We start from the raw sequence: 19,948 nt of genomic DNA, 5'->3' as shown, positions 1-19,948 counted from the left end.
AGCCTCATAAAATAAGTACACGTAAGTTATTTATCGCCATAATCATCAGTGTTTCATTCTTAACAGGCGTTGTAGTGTTTTTATTCTTTCTTATTTCAGCGAAATACGTCATTTCGCAACGCGGAAAGCGGCTTTTAAGTGTGAACGGCTTTACATATAATTTACATCGTTCATATCCTAACCGGAATATTTGGCGCTGCTCAAGGCACCGCAGTTGCCGCGCTACTGTCACTACCGTGAAAGACGAGGTTGTCTACTTGAAAGAATATCATGACCATTTACTACCAGTGAAAAAATATACAATAAAAAGATAGTTGGTAAAATATTTGGCACTTTGTTTGCATTTCATTTAGCTTCCATGCCATATCCTTTCATAAAAATCATCGACCAAAACCTAAAGAAATAAATGGTTAAATGTTTAAACATCGTAAGTATCTGGTACCTTTGCTCTTACCAATTATTAATAGTACGGGCGGCGAGTGTTTTCTGAACCTCCAAATAAATTGCTATATGTTGCCACCAGTCTTATCTCTGTATCGGATGACGTAAATTTCACTTTTTATGTAACCGGAAGTGGTATTTTTTTTCGTGCTTTTGGACAATCATATTTTTTTTACAATTTTTTCCAAAGTTAACATCACTTTTATGAACGTGTGCCATGGGGCTTATCCTTGTATGAGATAAAAAAAAAAAACCTAAATGTTTGCAGGCTTAGGTGTAGCTGAATTTGTGACCTCGTCTCGCGGTAACCGTGTTCTCAAGCTGAACGGTTACTCGTTCTACTCAGATCGCAGACAAACCCGCGGACCGAAACGCCGCTGGCGCTGCTCGACTCACTGCAAACATGGTTGCCGGGCCGGCGTCGCGACCATCAACGACAGCATCGTGGCCATACTAGGCGAACATAATCATATATCAAACACAAGAAGAAATGAGCCCTAGCTTAGCCTTTTACCTGCGGCTGTTGAACGCAGTCATCGTACTTCAGTCATCATTGGCCTTCGAGTCTAATTACAGACTTTACAAGCAGTGTGAGGTAGGGCGACGTTTTTCGTGGCTGTGCAAGCCAATTCGGGGGCGGCAAACATGACCACAAGTCTGGCAGGTGTAATGTGCCCGCGGCGAACAGATGTGGTGCTGATGACGCTTGATTCACTTATTTGCTAGTGCTTTAAACCAAGCTCAGTCACAACCGTGATATGGTTGCCATTGTAACGAACAGTCATTACCATTTTGCGTCGTTAAATTTATCCGTCGCATTATACGCCTTGGGCGTACCTTTTGAATGGAATTGACAAGAGCAGTTACTCCGTACTCCGTTCATACGATAGTCGGAAAATATGGTAGGAATAGGTTATAATATGTACCTCCTATATCCTGGATAAAATAAATATAAACAATAGTTATTTGTACAACAGCAGAGCAAAGTTTGATATTTCTTTCAGATATTGCGATGCTATTGATCAATATCATTTTATGTTTTCCGCATACTGTTTAGAATAGTATAAAAAAATTACCCTAGCAAGTCCCTTATTATTTTCAGAACAAAATTTCTTTAACATATATGTTATTGCAGCGATATACGTAACGTCCCAGCGCGGAAAACGCTTGCTAAAACTCAACGGATACTCGTTCTGCGCGGATCGGTCGCGTGGAGGCAAACTACGTTGGCGCTGTTCTACCCACTGCAATCATGGTTGCCGAGCCTCGGTCATGACCATTGATAACGTCATCGTCTCTGTTTGGGAGGCGCACAATCATGAGCCAAGACCGGATAAGGGAAATATTTTCTTATGAAATTCCAGGATATCTTACATGTATGAAAAAGCACACCGACTGCGCCACTTATAAGACATTGCTGTGACAGGCATATTTTAAAATGACTTAGGTATGTTGTGTTGTAAATAGTATTTAGAATAGTGTATGTTAATATTATTTATTTTGTTTAATGTAATCTTTAATTGTAATATATTATTATTGTAATAATGAGTCCATGTTACTCGAAATAAATACATTTTTTATTTATAGCTGAGATGCTTGCTGCTGGATGCTTTATGAAAAAAAATCCAAGATTATTATAAATTTTTACCTACTTGTAAACAATTAATAAAATTATTGTTACACAATGTATTAATGTTTCTTTTCGGTACAGTGGTTGAAGCCATTTTTTATTCTTATGTAATAAATTTTAAATAAATACGAGTATATATGTACTTACAACATACTTTAATACCTGCTCGGAAATAACTAATACAATTATTGATCCAGCTTGTTGAAAGTTGTTTGATTACTTTATGTTTGTTGATTAATAAATAAAGGCAATTTAATGATTGTTAATTTTGGCAAAGCCGATTGTAAAAGATTCCTCTCCTTTCAGTTCAATTTGTGACGTCAGTAAAAGGCCGAAGACAGATAATGTACCAAGGCTACACGTTCTCCAGCACCATTTCACGAGGACCCAAAGTCCGCTGGAGATGCTCAACGCATCACAACCAGGGATGTAGAGCTGCTATATATACTATACGATATGATGATGCAGTGATTGATATCAGGAATGAGCATAATCACGCGCGGCATAACGTCACGTGGTTGAAGCAAATTTAAAGCAATTGTACCTAATAATTTCTCCTAACGTCACCGATAATTACATGCGATTTGCGATATATTACGGCGTTTAATCGATCAATTCAACTACCTAAAATTGCATGCCAATTTTGTTGTAATGTTAGTAAATGCCATAGGTGTTGTACATTATATGCGAGGTAATAAAGAAGATTGGGTGATATATATTGTTGCCTAGAGTTAATCAATATATACCTACCGGGAATGATATAGAGTTTTATTACCGTTGCGTTGTTGCCTAGAGTCAATCAATATATACCTACCGGGAATGATAAAGTTTTATTACCGTGCTTCAATTTTAATAGGTTCTACCTATCTCCCGTTACACACAATGAATGTTGCTAGGACAAAAAAAAATGGTAATCTTTTTTGTAGGTATAGTAAAAAGGAAAGAAATTGGTCTGCGATTATGTAAATTTAGATTTAGATTGCTCAAATTTAATTTGATTGAGCATGAAAAAGTAAAAAAGTGAGGTATAAAATGTGCTATTAGTATTTTTCAAAGGAATAGCCTAGTTGTAATTTATTTGTTAACGGTCTCAAATCTCAATAGATTCAGTTATTTCAGGATCAAATGTCCACAATGGGCCTTTTGCATAATGCAATTCAATAGTCAGAAATTATAGTCATACCTAGTCTGACTCGAGGCACGAAACACTTCTTTACAAATGATACATGGGCATTTTTTCGAAAATGCATCAACTTTTGGGTTATTTCTACTCAGAATCACGAGGACTATCTTTTTTAAAAGAAAAAAATATGTCCCTCACATTTCTTACTCATAACAAAGCCAGCGGCGGTCATTATTCACAACGACGGGACTTAATCGCGTGAAAGAAGTTTTAAACTTACCTCCGACGTTTCGAAGACGGCGTTGTCCCCGTGGTCTCGGAGAAGACTGACTAAAGTAGCCGCAACATCTTCTAGCCGCGCGCGATATTCTAGTCCCGCCGTTGTGAATAATAATAAAAAAAATTATGTCCCCAAAAAAGGACAGTTTTGTAACGCATTTTCACATACATTTTGTATGGACCGTTACAAAACTGACACCCAAAATTAGTATGCAGAAACTGGGGACACTTTTTCTTTGTCTCATTCAATAGTACTCGTGATTCTGAGTCTAAATAACCCAAAAGTTTATGGTTTTTCAAAAAAAAAAAGTAAATGGTACCATTTTTTCTGAAAACCCCCACATAGACGTGAGGACGTTGCCGTCGTTATGTATAAAAAAACCGGCCAAGTGCGAGTCGGACTCACACATGAAGGGTTCCGTACCATTAACTATAAAAACGGTCACCCATCCAAGTACTGACCCCGCCCGACGTTGCTTAACTTCGGTCAAAAATCACGTTTGTTGTATGGGAGCCCCACTTAAATCTCTATTTTATTCTGTTTTTAGTATTTGTTGTTATAGCGGCAACCGAAATACATCATCTGTAAAAATTTCAGCTGTCTAGCTATCACAGATCACGAAATACAGCCTGGTGACAGACAGACAGACGGACAGACGGACAGACGGACGGACAGACGGACAGCGGAGTCTTAGTAATAGGGTCCCGTTTTTACCCTTTTAGGTACGGAACCCTAAAAACGAAAATGAGTACCTATAAATTGATGTACAAATATTTTATTTTTATTTGATCATGTTACCATTTCTTCCTAATATTCGTAGTGACTGATTTTATTTAAACCGGGTCCAGACGGCTGTAACTTGTGATGTAATCCATCGTGTAATGTGACACGAATTTTGCGTGTGGACGGCACTACGAGAATTACATGTAACCATGTAACGCTCGTGCCGAATCCATCGCCTGCCAGTTCTTAACTATTTTTTTGCTGTGTTCCTACTGTTGCGTATTATTATTTCATATGTTAAAACTTATATTTAGCTGAACAACATTTTTCCTAGTTTTTTATCTTCTTTCTCCTTGGAATAAGGCTTCCAGCTAAAGGGATATCCCAGCTTACCTACTTACAGGATTAATTGAACGTGATCTTCACAATTCTAAGTATGATATAAAACATAAAATATATGTACAAGTTACTTACTTCTACTCACATGATCTTATTTCCAGTTGAGTACGTTCGCTCCATACGTGGTAAGCAGCTGATAAAGTACAACGGCTACACCTACTCTGCGGGATCACCACTGCAGAATAAGGTCATTAGATGGCGCTGCTCAACCCACCAGCACCAGAGCTGCAAGGCCACGGTCCACACTTACGAAGGAGGCATCGTAGCAGCAAAACATTCTCATAACCACTTACCAAATATTAAGAATTTGGAATCTATAGATTTGGGGCGTGCTTTTAAACCTGTCACTTTATAAAAATATTGAGATTGTCACTTTCACGATTTTTACTCATTATTATTTACAACGACGGGACTTAATCGCGTAAAATAAGTATTAAACCCACCTCCGACGTTTCGAGGACGGCGTTGTCCCCGTGGTCTCGGAGAAGACTGGCTAAAGTTGACATCAACATCTTCTAGGCGCGCGAGTTTTTCGAACTACCCGCACTTGGTCTTGTTTATTAACTTGAACGTTTTGCGCACTAGGGATGTTACCGGGTCGACATATAATAATCGATTTTTCAACTTTCGATATTTGGTTTCGCTTACACTTACTAATGACTGGGTTCCATGTGGATGAGATCTTAAAAACTTCGTCTCGATTGAAATTTCTATGTTTCTTGATTTCAATGGCTTCACGGATTTTTCTACTATAAAACCCACGATCTGTAGAAAGTATTCTAGGGTTGTGAAGCTCAATCCAGTGGTTTGGCCCTGACTCTAGTAAATGCTCAGCAACAGCAGACTTGTTCACCTGACGGTTCTTGACAGCTGCGATATGTTCCTTAACTCGCTCCGCAATGGTACGTTTCGTTTCCCCGATGTAGGAACTACCACAACTGCAATCGATCTTATAAACGCCAGGTGACTGGAACGGGATAACGTCCTTCGGTGACCTCAGGTTTCCTGCAATTTTGGATAAAGGAGTGTATACCGTCATTATAGAGTACCTCTCAAGTACTGTGCCAACCTTATCCGTTATTCCTTTCACATAAGGTAAAAATGCCGGTTGCCTGGAGACATCAGGACGCTTCACTCTTGCTTTTCGTCTGGGTTGCCACTTTCTCACCTTATACCCGTTCCACCTAAGTACCTCCTGAATATGCGACATCTCGCTCTTTAAATATTCAGGGTCACACAGATCTTGTGCTCTGTTCACCAGCGAGCTGACAACTGATTGTAAGTGTCGGGGATGGTGGTGAGAATAAGCGCTCAAATACCTATCCGTGTGAGTTGGCTTCCTGTATACAGTATGCGTCAGGGTTCCGTCGACTCGACCAATCACGTTGACATCCAGAAAAGGCAAACTGCGCTGTGATTCCAATTCATACGTGACATTCTCAAGGGTATAACGCTGGAACCGGACGACATCATGGTGAGTTTCGACGTTGAGTCGCTCTTTACCAATGTTCCCGTGAAGGAGTGCCTTGAAGTGGTCAGAGGGAAACTGAGCGATGGTGGAATATCGGAGTCGGTCATGGTGTTGCTGAGAAACTGCTTAGAAGGTAGCTATTTTTTGTATAATGGGAAGCATTACCTCCAGATCGATGGTGTGGCCATGGGTAGCCCTGTAGCACCGGTTTTGGCAAATATCTGGATGGAGCATATCGAAGCCAGTATAGACCTGCAGCCATGGGCAGTAAAGTTGTGGAAGAGATATGTTGATGATGTTTTCTGTGTTATGAAAGGTGGAAAGCAGGAAGTGGAGCAACTACTCCAATATTTGAATTCAATTCATCCTAAGATAAGATTCACGTATGAATTGGAATCACAGCGCAGTTTGCCTTTTCTGGATGTCAACGTGATTGGTCGAGTCGACGGAACCCTGACGCATACTGTATACAGGAAGCCAACTCACACGGATAGGTATTTGAGCGCTTATTCTCACCACCATCACCGACACTTACAATCAGTTGTCAGCTCGCTGGTGAACAGAGCACAAGATCTGTGTGACCCTGAATATTTAAAGAGCGAGATGTCGCATATTCAGGAGGTACTTAGGTGGAACGGGTATAAGGTGAGAAAGTGGCAACCCAGACGAAAAGCAAGAGTGAAGCGTCCTGATGTCTCCAGGCAACCGGCATTTTTACCTTATGTGAAAGGAATAACGGATAAGGTTGGCACAGTACTTGAGAGGTACTCTATAAAGACGGTATACACTCCTTTATCCAAAATTGCAGGAAACCTGAGGTCACCGAAGGACGTTATCCCGTTCCAGTCACCTGGCGTTTATAAGATCGATTGCAGTTGTGGTAGTTCCTACATCGGGGAAACGAAACGTACCATTGCGGAGCGAGTTAAGGAACATATCGCAGCTGTCAAGAACCGTCAGGTGAACAAGTCTGCTGTTGCTGAGCATTTACTAGAGTCAGGGCCAAACCACTGGATTGAGCTTCACAACCCTAGAATACTTTCTACAGATCGTGGGTTTTATAGTAGAAAAATCCGTGAAGCCATTGAAATCAAGAAACATAGAAATTTCAATCGAGACGAAGGTTTTAAGATCTCATCCACATGGAACCCAGTCATTAGTAAGTGTAAGCGAAACCAAATATCGAAAGTTGAAAAATCGAATATTGTGAGTGTTGTGTGTCGACCCGGTAACATCCCTAGTGCGCAAAACGTTCAAGTTAATAAACAAGACCAAGTGCGGGTAGTTCGAAAAACTCGCGCGCCTAGAAGATGTTGATGTCAACTTTAGCCAGTCTTCTCCGAGACCACGGGGACAACGCCGTCCTCGAAACGTCGGAGGTGGGTTTAATACTTATTTTACGCGATTAAGTCCCGTCGTTGTAAATAATATTGAGATTGTCCTTGAAGAGCTACTTCAGCCATTCTCAAAGTGTGCTCCGTGGACCCCTAGGGCTCCGCAATGCCTCTGTTGGGGCTCCGCGAGAAAAAATAAATCAAAAACTAGCTCTTCTATGCCTGGTTCTCGGTTCAATGGTGACGAAAGTTTTTTTTTAATTTGGGGCTCCGTCAAATATTTCGGTTTCCGAAAGGGTTCCGTACCCAAAAAAGTGAGAACCGCTGAGCTACTTGATTCAATATTATATGTCCTCGACTCACCATGAAAATTGCAAGAACATAGTCCTTAAACACGATGATGCTATTATCGAAGCAAAGAACTTTGATAAATACTTTCCATAAATTGATCTTAGAATTTTGTGAATTGGAAGCAGGGGAGGTAGACAAGATGACAACCGTTAACGCTCCGTCGCGTAGCGTAGTCATCTCTCTCTATCACTCTTCCATATTAGTGCAATAGTGCGACAGTGCCAGTTGCGTTTCGTTCGCTACGGGGCGTTGACGATTGGCATCTTTTCTATGCATCCAGGCCTGCTGTTTCATTAGTTTGTCCTTGATTTAGATATTTAATCTCATAATATAAAATTACAATACAAATTATCTTAGACTAATCTACACGAATTTATATTATGATCTTGAAGAGTATATACTATAAGATCAGGTACTCAACCAACCAGCATAAGAACTGCAAGACCATAACACTACCCACACGATGTTGACATTCCAAGAAATCCGAAGAATTTGTCGGGAACATGAAAAATGTACCTATTTAATGGGGTTTTAAACTAGCATGTTTCACCGACACAAACTTGTTGTAGAGTGATACATTACATCTTGTATATTCTCATTTATGACTTTTCCTTTAACTATTGACAAATTATGTTAAATTATAGATAATTATTATTCACAACGACGGGACTTAATCGCGTAAAATAAGTTTTAAATTTACCTCCGACGTAATTATAAATTAATATAAATAATTAATAAAAAACCATTGGTAACCAGCTACCAAAAGGAAGATCGTCGCTTCGTACCTAAATCGTACCACTCCAATAAGTGTTTTGCAACTAGAAAAAACATCGTCATATTAATTTTGTACTAAGCAGAAATGACTGCTGACATTACCACAAAGTTTAGAAATGAATTAAAAATTGAAAAAATCTGTCTCTCGCGAGGCTCGAATATCACTGGCCCATCGTTCTGACAACTGACCTACCTAACCTTGCGAATATCTCCAATATATCACTCATATGCGCACTTTACGCGCTGGCCACGACTGGCTTTGGCTAAGACCATAGGTTGAAGCGAGACACAGCAATCGTACCTTTCGTTCCCACCTATGGTTTTCGCCTTAGCCGAAGCCAGTCGCGCAATGTCGTGGCCAGCGCGTTAGGGAGGCGCCTAGCGACATCTAACGAAAGAGCATTACACTTCTTAAGCAACATAAGGCGCCTCACGAATCTTTCCACTTTTTATTTATTTCCAAACTGTTTGAATCATCATACGGTTCGTAAGTCGCTGGTTGCCATTTAGGCCTTGCCTTTAATCAAAGTAACAAATAATGAAATTCATTTACCAAACATTGGAAACTGAATTCCAGATCTACAGTTCCTGACATCTAAAAACGGAAACGTGATGGTCATACATCTCGGTTACAAGTACCATATAAAAAGTGTGCTGGGTTTGAAGAGGATATGGCGTTGCGCCAAACACAACGCCAGACAATGCAAAGCTGGTCTGATCACCATCGGAGAAGAGTTCTGCCAGTGGAAGAATTTTCATAACCATGATCCTTGACGTTCTTAACAATCGCTATGGACGCGATTTCAACTGTGTGTCATTATTGTCTCTTGAGTAGCTAACGCAAGTACCTACCTACCGCCACGCACAACCGCCAACCGCGGCGCGTTTTACAAACAGATTTATTTTGTTATATATTATCATTTCCATCAATTATGTTAGTTTCAAAATATTTAGATCAGTACGGTTTCACTCACTATTATTTTTAATCGCTTTTGGCGACATGTTAGTTTCTTGTGTATAAATAAATTATCTTTCCTTCAACAAGAAGAAGCATTTTTTATTGATTACATCCATACAATGATTTAATGGCATCAAAATTTTAAACGTAATATGATTATAGAAGTTATCGCTAGTGCTCGTAATTTCATGTTACCTGAAATCTTGTTGGTAGTTGTATTTTCAGCCTTGTCACTATAATATAGATAATATTATTATCTTAGGTCCAATGTTCATGAGAACTTCACGTGGAGCCCGGATTATCGTCATGGACGGTTACAAATTCTTCCGCCAAATGACCATGGGCCCGAAGACCCGCTGGTTCTGCTCAGGCCAGGGTCGGGGATGCCGAGCTGTGGTCTTCACCATTGATGACCAGATCATCAAGGGAAGGAGTGAACATAACCACGGTCCGCCTAAATTAGGCGGCCTATTGTAATTTAAAGTAATCTCTTGTTTTGATTTATTGTATTTTTTATTTTATTTGAATAAATATATTTTATTTTAATTACGTTTTTGTCTACACTCGGCGACAGACAGAAAGAGGTGGCAGCAAATTGTCCAAGAGAAGCTGTTCCCTAGAAGTGACCACGACCCTCAGTGATGAGGAAACCGATGCAAGCAGGGACGTTTTTGACTATGCCAAAATGCTGTGTAATATTCATTATGTAATATTTTTAGTAATTAAATTTGCATGCTTCTGTCTGGACATTTATAAAAAAATATGATAATTATGAATATTAAATGCCTCTTTCCATTTTAGGTCCCACATTTCAAACAACATCACGTGGCGCTCGTATCATCACCATGGGTGGCTACAAATTCTTCAAACAAGTAACCTATGGCCCGAAGACCCGCTGGTACTGCTCCTCCCACGCACGGGGATGCAGAGCCGTCATCTTCACCATCGATGACCAAATCATTAAATGTAACAATGAACATAATCATGATCCGCCTTATAGGATTTAATTCAATGTTTTGTGCGTTGTGTTTTAGGTTATATTTGTGACATTGTATAAATACCTTTGATACTCCATTGCAACAATGTTTTGTGTGTTTTAGGTTATTTGTGACATTTTATAGGTACATAAATTTGTTACTCTAGTACTAAATTTGTCTTATAAAGAATTGAAGAACAGCACTTATTTAAATGTCTCAAAGTCAAGTCAGAGGTCCTACTTTGTCACTTACCATAAGGACGAGATTTGCTTGTAAATTATACGAATAACCTGTCAAAGCGTCCTTATGGCAAGCGACAAAGTGGGACTTTTTGCTTCGAACCGACACAAATAATACATACTATGCCATAGACAAAGAATTGTTTGATTACTAGCAATTTCTTATTACAATATTGTGCACCTGTTATTTATTATCTTATCAGAAAGGCGTTACCAAAGATAGATATAACTTCGTAATAGATGGATACAGTCTAAGGAAAAAACGTGCCTCGAAAATCAAGAAAATTTGATTCTCGTTCAGAGGGCGCTACTAGCTTTGTCCTACTGTCGTATAGATGGCGTTGACGGTTTCATTTGTTATTTAACCATTTTAACGCATATAAGTAAAAGAACATGGGTCAAAATCATAAAAATAATTAATGCAAATAAAAAAATCATTTATCCATATTTAAATACATTTTATCGTATTTTTATAAATCTTCATTTTTAGTTTTAAAGTGTGTCGACAGATGGCAGTGAATTTACTGGGGTTACAAAATTTACTATGACAGTACCGCTCTAGTATAAGTTACGCTATGGCGTTACTTAACACTGGAATTTTAAAAATTATACTTATATTTCGTTTATTTACCTTGTGTCTACGGCGTATAATATAAGTGTTTACAATTTTAGGTGCCACATTTCAAACAACATCTCGCGGCGGAAGAATGATCATTATGGGCGGCTACAAGTTCCTCAAACAAGTTACTTACGGCCCGAAGACCCGCTGGTTCTGCTCCGGCCAAAAGCGGGGCTGCAAGGCGGTCATCTTCACCGTTGATGACCAAATCATTAAATGCAATAATGATCATAACCATGATCCTCTTTACATGACTTAACCCAATGATAAGTGCGTTTTATTTTAGGTTATTTTTGACTTTTCACAAGTAAGTTTTCTACTTTAACATTTCAATATATGTAATTAAAACATTGAACAACATTATAACAATAAGTAATATGTTTTTTGGTATATAATAGACAAGGAATTGTTTAATTGCTAACAGTTTCTTAATACAATATTGTGCATCTGTTATTTATTTTGCCACTGCTTTAGCGTTAACATTGTAAAAGTGCACTCCCAAACAATCAGTTTTTTGTATTAGAAAAATAAAAATAGTTATAATTTTAGGCGCCACATTTCAAAAAACATCGCGCGGAGGCCGAATGATTGTCATGGGCGGCTACAAATTTTTCAAACAATTTACTTACGGCCACAAGACCCGCTGGTTCTGCTCCGACCAACGTCGGGGGTGCAAGGCGGTCATCTTCACTATTGATGACCAAATCATTAAATGCAATAATGATCATAACCATGATCCGCCAATCCGCCATATTATATGACTTAACGCCATGTTTTTTGCGTCTTGTTTTAGGTTATTTGTAACCTTTTATAAATAAGTTACTTCGACACAAATGTTTGTCATTTAGACTATAGAATAGCAGTCATCATTCGCTTGCCCTTATCCCATTCATTTGGGGTCGGCGCACCATGTCTTTTTCTTCCATACCTCTGTTTCGCCCGTCATCTTATCATTCACTCGCATTCGTGTCATATACATCTCTCACACAGTCCATCCACCTTTCCTCGGTTTTCCTCTCCCGATACTTCCCTCCACATTCATTCGTAATACCTTTCTCGTCACATGACTTTCGTCCCACCGCATTATACGCAATAGAATCTTATGTCTTCGAGTATAGAATAGCAGTATTTAAACAATATATTTCGGTATCCCACAGACAAAGATTTGTTTGATTGCTAGGAGTTTCTATTGCAATTTACTTTGTCCACCTATTTGATTTTACTTTATTGAGTGGCATGCAATTAATACTCTACAGTACGTACAGTCGAAGGCAAAAATATCGATCCAGACAAATGGCTCAAAAATATGTGAACACGACTTTATTGTCTAAGGTACACATATTTTTGAAACTGGGAATGTATATATATTTATGCCCTTGACTGTACATAGACAATATTAGGAAAAAAAATGGAACCCTTGAATTCGAAAAAAATATATGCATGTAACTGCTGCATAAAATATTATAATATTTTTTATTTCTTCGGAGCATAATTTACCATAATATATGGAACAACGTAGAATTGAACTATAGGTAATCGACTAGTTTCCTGTATAGGTAGGTATAAATAAATATGAAATGGTTGGTACCTTTAAATAACTTGTCCACTGTACCATTGTCCACTGTGGCAGCTCAATTGACGGTGGCTGATGATGATGATGATGCTAACCGTATTTGCTATGACCAGCGTTGTCATTACAAAATGCACTTCCAAAGCATCTTTTTTTGAAGTAATAAAAATATTTACCGTTTTAGGTCCCGTATTTCAAACAACATCACGCGGCGGCCGTGTGATCATCATGGGCGGCTACAAATTCTTCAGACAAGTCACTTACGGCACAAAGACTCGCTGGTTCTGTTCCGGTCAAGGTCGCGGATGCAAGGCGGTTATCTTCACCGTTGACGACGAGATCATCGTTAGCAAAAATGAGCATAACCACTATCCGCCTAATATGATTTAATGTGTGTTGTGTGTATGTTTTTTTAGGTATGGTATTTAGGTATTTATTTATTTATATATATATATATATATTTATTTATTTATTTATTTATTTTATTTTTTAGGTATTTTTTGTGATTTAAGTAAAATAAAAGTGCTGAATTGTTAATTCTCTTCTTGTCATCGTTCGCTTGCCCTTATGCCATTCAATTAGGGTCGACGCAGCTTATTACCTATTGTTTTCGATTTTATTAAAAATAAATATTTAAATGAAACATAAAAATTGTTATAATTAATTAGGGGAAGCAGAGAAAATGGCTCTCACACAATGACTTAATACTACCTCTAGTATTAATAAAGTGTACGAATAAAGGTAAGTACCTAAGTAATTGGCGACCATAACACGAATACGAAATTGGCCACGCATTCCAATTGAGTAGGAATTTTGACAACATGCGGTCCACTACATATTTAGAGGTAAAACATCAAAGTATCCACTTATAATGTACGGTTATGTTACGAATATAACACACTGCTTCCTTTTTACAGATATGGCTAGAAAACGCCAGAGAACTACCACTAAAGCTGCATGGACCAAACACACTTTGCTTAAGGCAAAAAATGCTATAGAAGGTGGAATGTCGACAAGACAAGCTGCGTTAGTGTATAAAATTCCGTTTTCCACTTTAAGACATAGGCTAACGAAGGATAAGCTGAGTAATCCTCGACTAGGTCGAAAGCCAGTTTTTAGTAAAGTGCAAGAAGCCGAAATTACTGAACAGCTTAAGCTTTGTAATGGGCTTACCATTACAGATTTGCGCAAGATGGTTTTTAGATATGCAAAACTTAAGAATATCAAGAACACTTTTGATAAAAAAAACGCAACTGCTGGAATCGATTGGGTGAAAGGATTTTTGAAACGCAATCCTTCTGTAAGGGTGAATCGTTAAGCTTAATCGGGGTTCCTGTTTTAACAACAACCATTACAGATTTACATAGAAATGGTACAGGCAGAGACCTTTCATTGGCATGGGGAAATGGCACTAAAATTATTTTTATGATTACGTCTCCTATCACCATGTTTGTGTTCATGATTTAATAAAATTACAAATTGAACTTTGTTCTCTTTAATACGTTATTCTAAATCCAGACTAAACTTTCTTGATTAATTAAAGACATGTTTAATAACAAGAGGTCACTTCTCTGGCTGAAATGATAATGTGGGTGTTGTAATAAGTACTAATTAATAATTTTAAATAAAACTCAGTAGGTAAGCTTTGAGCCCTACCAAACTTTATTAACGTAACTATTGTGTATTGTTGTGAATTGTTTTTAATATTTAATATCATACATGATATTGACCTTCAATATTAAAAAGTTATTTCAAGTAGATACACAGAGTAGTTACGTTTAAATGTTTAATCGTATTCATGTTAGACTGTAAGCTCTTGCATTCTGAAACAATAAATAAGTTTTAGAAAATATCAATTAACGATCGATGGTTTGTTTTTTTTTACAGAATTGCGATAAAGTTAAGCACTCCACTCCATTTTCTGTTATTTGCCACATATTTTATCGTGTTTTAATTAGTTTATGTACTTGTTTCTTGCGTATAGGTATATAATATATCGATAAATTAATTTTGTACTTTTTTCATGACGCAGCCTGTCCCATAACATAGGAAAATCAAAGAATTTTGCTACTTTTTAGGGTTCCGTACCTCAAAAGGAAAAAACGGAACCCTTATAGGATCACTCGTGCATCTGTCTGTCTGTCCGTCTGTCACAGCCTATTTTTTCCGAAACTACTGGACCTATTAAGTTGAAATTTAGTATACATATGTAAGTTTGTGACCCAAAGACGGACATGTAACGTAAACAAATGAATTTTAAACACGCCCACCCACTTTTGGGGGGTAAATAAGAATATTAAAAAATAAAGTTTTTCAAACTATATCGTGTTACCATATCAAATGAAACAGCTCATTGTGAGAACCTCATTTTTTTTTTTATAATTTTATGACAAACAGATTAGAAGTTATTCAAGAAAATAGGCAAAAAAAAATTACCATTCCCCCCCCCCCCTTTATCTCCGAAACTACTGGGTCTAAAATTTTGAAAAAAAAAATACACAAAATAGATTTTTACCTATAGATTACAGGAAAACCTAGTAAAAAATGTGCAGTCAAGCGTGAGTCGGATTTAATTACTTAGTTTTCGATCCGGCCCCTACGGGTTTTATAAAGACATTTCACTCACGTTTCCAATAAAGATACATTGTTTAAATTATGTCATGTACGGAACCCTTGGAACGCGAGTCCGACTCGCACTTGGCCGGTTTTTTGCTATATGCACCTTATAACCCTTGCTCTTATGCCCTTTGTGTCTTCTTCCCCAGCTATATTCGCCACCACGGCCCGAGGAGCTAGCTGCGTGTACCTAGACGGCTACAAGTTTTCAAAACACAGAACAATTAGTGGCAGAGTCAGGTGGCATTGTCCCTTTAGGAAAGATGGTTGTAACGCCTTCCTTTACAGCTTTGATAACACTGAGACTATATACAAGTACAAGAACGTTCACCATCATCCTCCCAGTGAAGAACATTGGAAGCAATTTAATAAACTGTTGACGGAAAGGCAGCTTGGTTACCAAAGTTAGATTGTGTTCTTATAAAACAGGACGAAGCATAGCTTCTTGAGTGTATTGGAACAAAACGAGAAAGTGGATTTAACTTCCCTTAATAGCTCTGGCTTAGTAGTCATTAATCTTTTATGGATTTTATAAAAAATGTTGTGTTTTATTTTGTAAATTATATACATACTTATATGTATCTTAATTTGAAATGCCATAAAACATTTACAGTCAAAGATGTTGTTTTAATGAATAACTACTTTCCGGAGACAACTTACGAGGAATAACCTCCAGATAGAATACGTACCACAAAACAAGAACCACATAGTGTCCTCTAAATTTTTTGAATGAAAACATTTGAATGACTGTCTGACTTGTGTTTTTTTAAATGTAATTGGAATTATTTTGATGGCGGAATTATTTTGAATGATTGGAAGGGAAGAAACTTGGTTAAGTAAACCCCCGCTATTAATGATGTATATTTTTACTCGTATGTTGTTAATAAACGGCAAACTTTATCATTTCGTTCCATTTGGAGTTGAAACTCTAGGTCCATGGGGTCCCAGCGCGCATAAGTTGTTTGCAGAAATCGCGAAGCGTCTGGTTGACGTAACTGGTGACCGAAGAGCTGGCGGCTTTCTCGCACAACGTATCAGCATTGCGATACAGCGGGGAAATGCCGCCAGCATCCTTGGTACAATGCCTCAAGGGCCTATTTTAGATTTAAGCTAGTTATTAATTTCGTTTACGTAGTACCACTGTATATATCTTGTATGTAAATAAATGTATAAAAATAAACGGCTACTATTTTGTGAAACACCGCACCGCTGGGCTGAAGACAAGATGGCGTGGCGTCGACAATACAATGCGCCCTGTAGGCCGAGCACATGATTGGCGCGACAGTATCTCGCCGCGAGATAGACTACCCGTCTTTTACTAACTGTATGAATTAATGAGGGACGGGTGGTCTATGTCGCGGAGAGATACTCTTGCGCCAATCATGTGCTAGCCCGGCTGCAAGGCTGTCGCTTATACACTCGACGGTGATGTCATCAAAGAGAATCATAGTCATTCTGAGAAGTGCACAAGAAAAAAGGTCTAAAGATGCTTGTTGTCACGATCGTGCTGTCTTATATAAGCGTAAGAATAGATCACTTGCCTTTTTTCTACGTAGCTTAGTTTTACAGTTTATTAAATGTTTCTCTAATTGACCGAGCGTCAGCGAAGGTCTCCGCTCCAGCTTGGGCAAAAATGCTTTCGTATGTCCGGGTGTTCTGTAGGCCTGTAGAAGTCGCAATTCTCAATTTCGAGTTTTGGATTTTTTTTTATGGCGGAGACATACATTTATTAAGTTATACTTGCGAGGTCTGCAGCTCACAGAGCCCCTAGTAATAAAGAGATTGAATACTCATATTTTTTGTCTAAAAAATAAACGTTCATATATATAAAGATAGTTTGTTATACAATGAGCTTATGAACGTCAAATAAAGCTACGCCGGCTTTAACTCTGCACATCTGCTTCGAGAAGATTCAATATGTTATTAAAAAATATACATTGTACCAAGTACAGATTGCTTTGTCATTCTGAGCTTATTAACTTTAACTCGGGACTAACTCAAACCCATTTGTTTCTTATTTGGTTACGGAAACGATGCGCTAACCTATTTTAATATTAGGATCTACCTACCTATCTAATGTGATTATAATATTTCAGGAATATTTTTCACAAAATCTCTAAAAGGCGGCCGTGTCCTCAACCACAACGGTTTCAAATACCACAAACATCGCCAACGTCTCAACGGTCAGGTGCGCTGGCAATGCGGGACCCACCAGCGCCGGGGCTGCCTCGCCGTGGTCTACACGATCGATGACGTCATCATCAAGTTCACTGGCAAGCACGTCCATCCGCCTATTGATCCGATGGCATACTTTGTAGGCTCTCCTCCTCCGCACTTGGGTTTCTCGAATTCACCTGCGGTACTACATTGTGAACCGATAATTAGTCAAGAGAATTAGTTTAGATAACTGTTCGGTTTGTTTTGAGATTCTTTACATTCTTACATAATAATATTTTTATGATGCGCATATTTAACCCAGTACTTTTATAGTTGTAATGTTTTTAATACTTAAGAATTTTACTAAAGAGCTCTTACAAGCGTTACCTTTTCCGTGTATACAGGTGCACACTGACTTGTATCATAGCTAGTAATCAGCCTAAGAATAATTATGTCATGTCACTTTTATTGTAAGTTAAGGGGTATCTAATATGATACCTAATTAGGTTAAAAGAATTAATGTCATTACTCCAATATTATACTAATACTTAAAAGTATAAGACATCAAGTAAACTTCGTACTATGAATAAAGATGTTTTAGTATTACTTAGACAATATGTATAATATAATAAAGAAGAACCTTAATGAAGGTCTAATCATTTCTAATTGTCCTTTGTATTCTTTTCTCACACTATGTACTTTAATTGCAATTAAAAAGTAGCTATAAATTTTAACGTCTTTTTCTTCTTTTCTTTTTTGTACTTGTTTTATCCCTTACATATTTATTTACCTTACCATTAATATCTAATACAACTTTGTCTTTTCAGGTATATTCTTCACAAAATCGCTAAAAGGCGGCCGTGTCCTCAACCACAACGGGTTCAAATACCACAAGCATCGTCAAACGCGTGGTGGCCAGGTTCGCTGGCACTGCGCGACCCACCAGCGATTGGGCTGCCTCGCTGTGGTATACACGGTCGATGACGTCATCGTCAAGTTCACTGGCAAACACGACCATACGCCTATTGATCCAACAGCTTATATAGCCCCTGCTCCTCCTGGTTTAGGTATCTCGGATCCACATGAGTTGCTCCATTGCGAACCTATAATAACAGAAGCATTTTCGGTCAAACAATTTTAATGCTTAAAAGCGGGGAGTGCAACTTAGTGTCAAGTGTTCACTCAGTTTGCACACAGGTTTTTTTTTTCAATATATATGTGCTCCTCCAAAATGATCGAAGGCTTTTTGTTCCCTGCTACTCTTTTATTCCAGTTCAATCAATTATGCTCCTCGTACTTTTATTCCACATACTTGTTCTTTCTTTCATTCATTATCATTCTTACTTTGTATGGGTGGGATTCCAAAGTATTCACACAGGTTTATTACCTAGTACTTATTTAAGTGTTACCTTTTATTAAAGTACTTAGTTAGTAGGTAAGCAAATGTTATAACCCTAGTAGGTAGCCCTAGGAATAAAATTGATACTACTGAAGTGGTTGGTACCTCAGTACCAACCACTGAACCTGAACCTGAGTGCCTATAGTACTGCATAGTACGTTGGGGTTATGAAATTATTTTTACTGGTGACGTTTCTTTAAACATATTTTTCGAATTATGTTACTTTATATAGGTAATAATTAAGTTTGTATTTTCTTTTTTCCTAAAATAAAAGGATTTCAAATGATTTTTATCTACACGCGCGTATTTTTGGCAAATAAATTGGCATTACATCATTCTAATTTTTTTTTTAAATTTAAAACCAAGCAAGGGATTGCTTCTAATGATGGTAAGTACTTGCGCCGAGGAAGATCCATCGTTTTTTTTTTTCTTATTAATATGTAATAAAAATCGGTCCCTCCGTGTCATGCGTTACTCTTGCACTTACGAGTATATACTATTAGAACTTAGATATGACGGCCGCTGGATTCTTGTCCTGATGGAAAGCAGTCATAATAAGTGGTGGGTGGGGTTTGGATACAGCAGTCGGTAAAAGTTCTTAATTCAGAAACATTTTTTCAGAACTGATCTTCACAAGCACACGCAAAGGCGGTCGAGCATTAATCCTAGAAGGATACAAGTTCCTCAAACATCGTCAGCACGGTCGCAGGGTCAGATGGCACTGCAGTCAGACACAAAGACATGGGTGCCCAGCTTATGTGTTCACAGTTGATGACGTCATCGTCAAACGTCGCGGCGACCATGACCATGAGCCTCCGTTTGAAGTCTGTCAAGTGACAGTAAAGGAGTAAAAGTTTTGAAAAAAGTATACCTCTTTTATTTCCAAA

The 19,948-nt window shown here is 38.1% G+C and overlaps 1 protein-coding gene across 1 annotated transcript in view; it reads left to right on the top strand.

Moving 5' to 3' along the window:
- LOC134755337 (protein tramtrack, beta isoform) overlaps positions 1–18,818 on the top strand; it is a 598,730-nt gene extending 579,912 nt beyond the window's left edge. Inside the window, exon 5 of the mRNA XM_063691824.1 lies at positions 18,490–18,818. Within this exon, the coding sequence (XP_063547894.1) occupies positions 18,490–18,803 (314 nt within the window). The 3' untranslated portion in view covers positions 18,804–18,818. The remainder of the gene's footprint in view (positions 1–18,489) is intronic.
- The last annotated feature ends 1,130 nt before the right edge of the window (positions 18,819–19,948 follow it).

The sequence above is a fragment of the Cydia strobilella genome, chromosome 2 (genome assembly GCF_947568885.1).
Source record: "Cydia strobilella chromosome 2, ilCydStro3.1, whole genome shotgun sequence".
Classification (NCBI taxonomy): Eukaryota; Metazoa; Arthropoda; class Insecta; order Lepidoptera; family Tortricidae; genus Cydia; species Cydia strobilella.
The sequence above is the reverse complement of the archived record's forward strand: the minus strand, read 5'-3'. Positions and strand labels throughout refer to the sequence as shown.